This window comes from Hordeum vulgare, chromosome 1H (assembly GCF_904849725.1).
Source record: "Hordeum vulgare subsp. vulgare chromosome 1H, MorexV3_pseudomolecules_assembly, whole genome shotgun sequence".
Taxonomy (NCBI): Eukaryota; Viridiplantae; Streptophyta; class Magnoliopsida; order Poales; family Poaceae; genus Hordeum; species Hordeum vulgare.
Genome location: NC_058518.1, coordinates 26,641,433 through 26,649,997, shown reverse-complemented (window position 1 = coordinate 26,649,997; position 8,565 = coordinate 26,641,433). Strand labels below are relative to the sequence as shown.

Here is an 8,565-nt window from a genome sequence, read left to right as displayed (position 1 = left end):
AGTATGGCGTCGGGAGGAAGGATCTGGTGCTCTAGTGCATTTATTTTATGTTTCCTTGTCTCTTTATTTTGGCTTAGCTCAGTGACCTTTACTGTCGTTATGAGTGATCTTGAACTTTGTGTTTTATAATACTTAATAACTTTAAAGTTGGACGTTCCAAGCGTCTTCGTTTCAAAAACTTTAGGGATAGAAAGGGAAAGGTTCATTTAGGACGAAGACTACAACCTCGAAGTTTAAATCAGACTTTCCTCGCACACTAATCGGCCCGTCTCGAGTATCTGGACCGTCCAGTCTCGCCATCAGACGGCCTCCATCCACCACCTTCTTCTCGACCCCCAACCCCCAACCCAGTCCAGTCCGCCCAACCCCCAACCCATGGCCGCCGCCGCCGCGGTCGCGGTCGCAGCTGCTGCCGACTGGACCGTCGTCCGACGGCGCGGCCGCCGCAGGGGAAACGCCACGGTCACCACCTCCCACCTCGACGCCCCGCCGCCGCTCCCGTTGACCCCGATCCCGTGGTCGCCCTCCGACCCATCCCTCGACCCGACCCGCGTCTCCCGCCTCCTCGACCGCGCCCGCGCCGCGATCTCCCGGATCGAGGCCTCCCGCCTCTACCGCCGCCTCCTCCTCCCCGACTCCCCGCTCCGTCGCCGTCTCGCCTCGCTCGCCCCCTCCCGCCTCTCCCTCCTCGGCGTCGGCAGCTTCGAGTCCTCCCCGGCCGCGCGCCTCCAGCTCGCGCTCGCCGCCCTCCTCCGCCGGGACCTCCTCGCGAGCGCCTCCGCCACGGCCGACCTCTTCGACCCCGTCCTCTCCGCCGTCGAGTGCGCCGTCGCCGTCGCCCTCGGCTTCGCCGTCCCGAGCCTCGACGACGGGTGCGGCCGCCGCGTGGAGGAGCCCACCCTCTTCTACATGCCCCACTGCGAGGCGTCGCTCTACGACGCGCTCCTCGGAGCCAACTGGGAGCCCCGCGCTCAGCTCCGCCGCGTCTGCGTGCTCGGCAACAGCTTCCGGCGGTACGCTCTGCAGGCGGAAGAGAACCGCTCGGGGCCCGCCGCCAAGGCCAATCTTGTTCTCAAGGCAGCGCGGTTCGCGTGGGAGCAGCGGATCGACGACGCCGGGGATGTGGACGATGAGGACTGGTTCGCCCGTGCGTTCAACGAGACGAGCTGGCATTTCTTCGAGGTGGACGAAGACGTCGGCCAGAGGACGGAGATAAGTTCCCAAGCTTTGTCCTTCGAGAAATTATCACTGTAACCCAGTGTATTACGTACTTGATTCGAGATGCATTTGGAGATTCTGGGTTGGCATCTTCACAAAATTTATCACTGCAATTCTGTGATTGTATACTAGTATTTGATTGGAGATGAATTCACAGATTCATAGTTAGCATCTGAGCATAATTTGTCACTGTAATTCTATTATTGTATTGCTTGATTGGAGATTATATTCAAAGATTCAGAGTTAGCATCTGAGCATAATTTATCACTGTAACTCTATGACTGTATTGCCTGATTGGAGATTATATTCAAAGATTCAGAGTTGGCATCTTAATGAAATTTATCACTGTAATTCTATGATTATATACTACTACGTCTCTACCAAAATACTCCAAGATTCAGACAATTCTATGAGTATAAGACAAAGATGTCTTATATTTTGATACGGAGGGAGTACTTGATTGGAGACAAATTCAAAGATTCAGAGTTGTCACTTAACACTGTAAATCTATGATCGTATTACTTGATTAGAGATATGCATTCCAAGATTCAGAGTTGGCATCTTAACGAAATTTGGAGTTTACTTTATCTTGATTTGCATTAAACAAGAACGAAAGCGGCATACATTTGTCTTTCTGAATTTAGACATTGAGTCCCCACATTACTGGATGTGACCCATTTTCCAGTGTCCTGTGAGGTTTATCGGTTGATTTTCTGATACGGGAAATGGGTACTCTGCCCTAGAACATAACCTGTAAGGCTGCTTCTTCCGTTGGACATTTTTTATATGTTGTAGCTTGCAGAATGCAAGGAGAAATATAACACATGATCTAAGGTTAACACTGAGCAGCCTGCTGTCTTATAACATTGAGAAAGGTAAAAGCAGATTGCTTTGCCCCTCACATAACCAAAAGAAATCCCTAAGAACCCACAGGATCTATTCATCTTTCTATTTCCAGGAGCCATAGCACCATAATATTCTGAATTATCAGCTAAATTTACCTAATCTCTCCTGGGCTCATTCTATACATGTGGCTGGAAATTAGATGTGATCTTTACATAACGGGAGCCCACCCTTTCCATTGGTCAAAGCTGTTGGAGGCCACCATCTGCAGCCCTCCAGATCCTAGTTGGAGAACATTGCACACATTGCAAGGATGATGCATTGAAGGATTGAAAGTTCGTATCTTAGCAAAATCTGGTGTTTACTTCATCTCGATTTCCGATGAAGAATGAAACCATGTCAATTGTTTTATCCTTGTCTCACTCATAATTCAGACATCGAATGATCCCCCGATTTCCGGCAGCAAACCATTGAATTAAAAGTAAACTCTCAATGTGGTGTTGCATCTATCATTTTCAGGAAGCTTCGATGTCTCATGAGGTTAACTGTTTTTTTTTTGGTCATGGGTGCTCCACTATAACTTGCATGTTCTATATACCCTCAGAACCTTACCCAGTTACCCGTAAGGCAGTACTCCCTCCGGTCCTTTTTACTCCGTGTATTAGATTTCGGTCAAGTCAAACTTTGCAAAATTTGACCAAATTTATATTAAAAAATATCAATATATACAATACCAAATACATACATTATGAAACTACATTTCGTAAAGAATTTAACAATATTGATTTGGCATGGTGAATGTTCATAATTTTTTCTATAAGTTTGGTCAAAGTAGAGATACTTTGACTTCGGACAAAACTTATATGCAAACTAAAAAGGACTGGAGGGAGTACCTCGAATATTATTCTGTAGGACATTTTCCTGTTGTGCTCACTGATTATTAAGGGACCATGAAGGTTAATTACAAACAACAACAACAACAAAGCCTTTAGTCTCAAACAAGTTGGGATAGGCAAAGTTAATTAGAAACCACTTGCCAAAAGATGCAAGGAGAAACATAACACTATACCGCTATCATATACATCTGGAAAGGTGGAGGCTGATTGGTTTGCCCCTCACACAAGGAATAAAAATCCCTAAGAACCCCCAGTTTTTTTTCCTGTTTCTGGTAACTGCAGCATCATAGTGTTTTCGAATTCTCCACTGATTTACCTTCATATCTCCCGAGCACATTCTATTCCTTTGACTGAAGATCAGATCTGATCTTCGCATACCCATCAAAGGTACCCATCAAAGGAAGACCTTTGATGGTCACCATCACCAGCCTTCCAGATCCTAGTTGGAAGACTCCAATGGAAAATCGAGTACAGATCGCATGACTTGGGCCATCTGGTGATTTTGCAAGCGGTAGCATAAACACCTAATCTATTGAGGACTCCATGACAAACACAATTGTGCGAGAGAACAAGGAGCAAATGTATAAACTTAGAAGAACCTCAAATAACTCCATATAATGTCGAAAAGGGCTACTAAAACAATAGATGCTGAATAGAATCATAGAGGCTGAAGACATGTGGTGCATCTTCTGCTGCTCTATGTACATCCCCGCTTTAAAACAGATTATCATTGGCAAGAATTGTGCTTGGTATTTAACCAAAGCCCTCTTGTCACATGAAGCCCGTCAACCAATACAACGTCCGGACAGTTTATGCGTGCAGGTTCCGAAGGCGAGGTACGACCTGAACGGTGCCATCATCTCTGACACGGTTTTCTCTGGCAATGCATCATCGACATGGCATTCTATTGAATGTGGCTTGCAATTCTTAAATAAGGGTTTGATCTGACAGATAGGTTCGGGAACTAAAGTGCTGGTCTTGAGTGACAATTTTTTTTTTGAGACAGGTCTGGAGTGACAATTGGATACCACAAGACATGAGCCTTGGACCAATCAGCAGACAGGGCTGGTGCCGGTGGCTTCTGATGGGAGTTTGGCAGCGCAACCTGCTGCAGCAGTACTTCGGCCATCCGCTCGACACATGAGGTCCTTCCCAACGCAACCTGATGAACACTTTCTTGCCTGTCACCTGGTAAAAAGTCTGGTGTTTTCTTCTGTCCGACGTGCCTACAAGTTAGCACTGAATTTCAACTTCTTTGATCAGGGAGTCAGGGGGTCCAGATAGGTCTTCTCCAAGCTGGGATTTAATATTGAAGCCTCCGGTTGCTCAAAAGATCTGTGCCTTTGCTTTCAGGCTTCAGCACCAGGCAGGAATGGTCGCTGCAGCTATCCCAGCTACAATGGGTGACGATGGTTATAAATTTCTAATGCAAAAGCCAGCACGTCCTGTACAACGGTACATGAATCCCGACGATTTCTCTGATATTTCTCTGAATCCCGTGAAGGTTCGATTTGCTTTTTTGCACTGAAATCTGGAGGGGCTGACATTGAGTGAGTTCAGTGTCCTCAGAGGTGCATCTCTCTTGCACTGTATCCTAGACGAAAATGTTTATAGACGTAGGACATGCAGTATGAAGGTTATTTTTGCAAGCCGAACAAAACCACTAGAAATGCCTATTTTCACATTCACCCTCATTCGACCATTTGTAAAATGGCATTCAACATTTCGTCAAATATTAGTAAAATGATATTTCTCTTCTCTTGTCTCCTACTTAAAAAATGCACAAGGTTATGTCGTCTGCTCCTCCTTTGAATGTATGCCTTTCTCGTGGAGGGAGTTCTTTTGCGCCCATGTAGTCAAACTAACCTTCATCCGCCTCTCATGGATTGGCCCAGGCAAGCTACTCTATCTGTCCGGGTTTATTAGGTTTCCTTTTATTTTGGATCAAAGTTTGACCATGAATTTTAACTAATAAAATTTAACTTATATATCACAGAAAATATACCATGAAAAATCTCTTTCAAATACAAATCTAACAATATACCTTTTATAAAATATACTTTGTATTTTTTAGTCAAATAGAAAGTCAAAGTTGGGGCTAATAAACCCAGATGGAGGTAGTATCTAATCTACCAAGAGAATGACTATGAAGTTGATGCCCTGACCTATCCACTGTCCTCGCCTTATAAAGGGGGAGGAGGCCTGGGGCCATAAGAACCCTAATGACCTTTTTTGAAAAAACCCCACTTTATTCATTAGAGATAACCAATACATCGTTTGTGAGGATCGTTACAATTTCACATAGAGGTTCCTCAAACCACTCCGTAGTGGAGGAAAATCTAGCTAATCTAGCAAGCTCATGAGCTACTTTATTTGCTTCTCTGTTATAATGTTCGAATCTTGAAATAATGAAATCACAGGCATAATGAAGACAACCATCAAAAATTGTCGCCGCCACTCCTACCGACCGCCCTCCGTCCTGCATGGTCTCAATCACCTCAAGGTTGTCGGAGTTAATAATGAGGCGGTTACATCATGTCCTCTGACGCTAGTATTGACCAAATTTGAGAGTTAAGACTTCTGCCGTTAAAACATCCGCGCAATAGTCAATCTTTCTGTTTCCTCCAGCGATGAACCTACCTTTGTCATCTCTCATAATAGCCCCCATCGTTCCCTAGAACCCTAATGACCTAAAGCCATGCTCGGCGAAGAGTCCTTGGCATGCTTGCCAAAGTACTAGACTTTCTTGGAGAGGGCTTCCTGTGTTAGTCGGAGGCCTTCTAAATTGTCACGGCCCGCCCAACATCTAGCTTGTCATCCGACGGGCCACCCTAGGTGTAGCGCACTGTCATATGGTGGAGTCTTGCACAAGTTTGGGATCTCTGGACATGCCTTAATTTTTTTTTTTTTGAAATAACATGCCTTAGATTTCATCTCCCAAATGAGCAAGGGATCACATCAACTTATACTCTCTCCACCACTGAATAGTTGGCACATTTTTTACCCAAGATAGTGGGTGGCAGAAAGACCAATTTTAGACTGAGATGCCCCCGCTAGGTCTTAATTGTGGTCGCGAAATCTTGCCAAATTTGAGGAAAAGCAGGCCATAGATGGCTCAGTGAGGGAACACTACGAGATGCGAGGAGAGAGAATGCATCGGATGTAATGACTCGATCATTAATCGCCTCCTTCCATAGATTGTCTATAATTTACTCTCTACCACGATTTCGACGGGCAAGATTAGAAGTTCGATTCATTTGCGAGCCTTGGGTAAATCCTTTGAAATTTATGCCCTCTATTTTGGGTTGGAGATGTGCCATAAATCATTCGTGCCGAGTTACATGGAAATTTGTCATGAAATACATCATTTCAAATAGACAATACACGACTTGAGATGAATCAAAGGTATTATGAATACGAATAACAAAGGAATCTTATAGGTTTGGAGGTGCAAAACATAGCATTGTCACAAAGGACATGAAACCGTAGGAACAATCACTAGGGTAGAACAAAGAAAAAACCTGCCTTGATCCCATGTTGATGTGGGCTAAAAATAGATTGGAGCAAATATTCAAATTCACACGGAATTAAGATATAGGAGGCTAATCCAACAAATTTTGGTGGCACCATTCCTTTGATCCAAGTGGCATTCATAAGAAAGGAAACCATGCAAATCGGTTTCCATATAGATTAGAATCACATAGATAACCCCTAAACAATATAAAGAGTAGCTTAAGCTTGTTTCAGCTACATATGCATGCATGTCATTGTTGCGCCCCATAACTAAGGTAGATATGCTGTTAGGGTTATCGGTATGATCTATTGATCTCGGCAATCCGTTGCAAAATTGGACAGCTAGGAGAGCAAAGGGCCGAGATCATTGATGGACTAAGGAATCAACCAAACCATCTATTTTCACAGTATGTTTTTTTTCATTGATACAAACCAAATTCGTTTAATACTCCCTCCGTTTTTTAAATAGAAGTCTTTTTAAAGATTTCATTAGGAAACTACATACGAAGCAAAATGAATGAATCTACACTCTAAAGTATGTCTTTATACATCTGTATGTAGTTTTCTAATAAAACCTTTAAAAAGATTTATGTTTAGGTAAGAAATAAGCGGCTCAGCAGTAACCTTTTCCTTGCTACTGCCATCAAGAAATTAACCATGTGCACGGACGGTGCCCATGCACCAGCCCCACTCACAGCCAGAAAACCGTGCAGCGTCACGGAACCCTGGGACGCTCCAGGACGACGATAGGACCAGACAGGGTTCAGGTATATGTATGTCATTCAACTACCTCACTTGGGCCTCCCTGACACACCAACCCCACGAGCAATAAGGAGGTAATAGCACCAGGGGCACTACAACTTACACCCAATGTGATACTTCGGTCCTAGAAGTTAAAAAATGACCCTACCCACTCCAGAACTTGCACCCAATGTGCATACCCAGTCCAAAGCCACCACCAGCCAATAGCAACTCGCCAACTGGACCAGGCAGGTCAGCCGTGGCACTTTGCACGTAGCCCCCTCCGGTTGGGCCTAATTAATCAGCAACCGTCAGCAGGGAGAAGCACCTGGTCGGGAAGAGATGGCGGCTCCGTTCATCTGGTTCAGATTACCTAAGTATTTTTGATCTGACAGGTCGCGGCGACCACAAAGAAGACGCCCAACCCCCACATCCCGAACTACCCGAGCCTGCCGTCCCAGCTGTTGTGCCAAGTTCACAACATCAACATGCATGTAAGTGCACACAGTTCATCTTCAGGTTCAGGTGTAGGGGTTAGTTGCCGGGTGCATTGGCCATTTAACCCTGAAGAATGCTTGATTGCTTGTCTTCCACAGGCCGACAAGGACACCGATGAGTGTATGCACAGATGACTCTTCAACCAGTGAACTCTGTAAGTACTGTTGGCAATGGAGCTTGGTGAAGAAGTTCAGAACATGCTGAACTGGATTTTTTCTACAGTGTTAACTGAAAGTGTAAAACTGTCACTTGAAAGTGTAAATCTGGCCAAAACATCGGGACTCCACTCACTTGTCACCAATCCTCTTATTCTAGTACAGTACTATTCAAAATGTCAAGCAAAACTATATGCCTCCCTCAACATTTGGTCATCCCATTGGTTCAATAAAGCCAGAAAGCATGCCTTCCAATGCAGCCCAGCAGCAGCAGCTGCATGCCCCTAAGATGCAGAGAGGCGATTCGGAAAGCTGTGAAGTTCAACCTGCCATTGATTCAGTTTCTGCGTCGGAGCTACATGTTGCAGGAAGAGAGCCAAGAAACACAGATAAATATCCAAGTCAAAGCATTTCAGAGCAAAATGGCAAGGGCGAGCCGAGAGTCAAGCCTAGGAGGAGCAAGAAAGGCTCATCTCGCAAAACCATTTTAGAGAATTTTGAAATTTCTTCGGCACCTTCACGGGTTAGCGATGACCAGCAGAATGTTTCAGAAGCAAAACTGGTTGGTTGTGGCACAGAACAAGTTAAGTATGGTAATAACGAGGGTTCATCTCGTGCACTCACTCATGGTGATTTTGCTGGACAGTTGCAGTGTCAGCAGGTGCTTCTCCCTGCCGACGGTTGCTGATTAATTAGGCCCA

At 45.1% G+C, this 8,565-nt stretch overlaps 1 protein-coding gene across 1 annotated transcript; it reads left to right on the top strand.

Annotated features, from left to right (window-relative positions):
* The first annotated feature begins 359 nt into the window (after positions 1–359).
* LOC123398381 (protein SENSITIVITY TO RED LIGHT REDUCED 1) lies at positions 360–1,551 on the top strand. Its single transcript, XM_045092888.1, has one exon. It carries the CDS (start codon positions 376–378, stop codon positions 1,252–1,254), a length of 879 nt encoding a protein of 292 aa, XP_044948823.1. The 5' UTR covers positions 360–375; the 3' UTR covers positions 1,255–1,551.
* Positions 1,552–8,565: the final 7,014 nt, after the last annotated feature.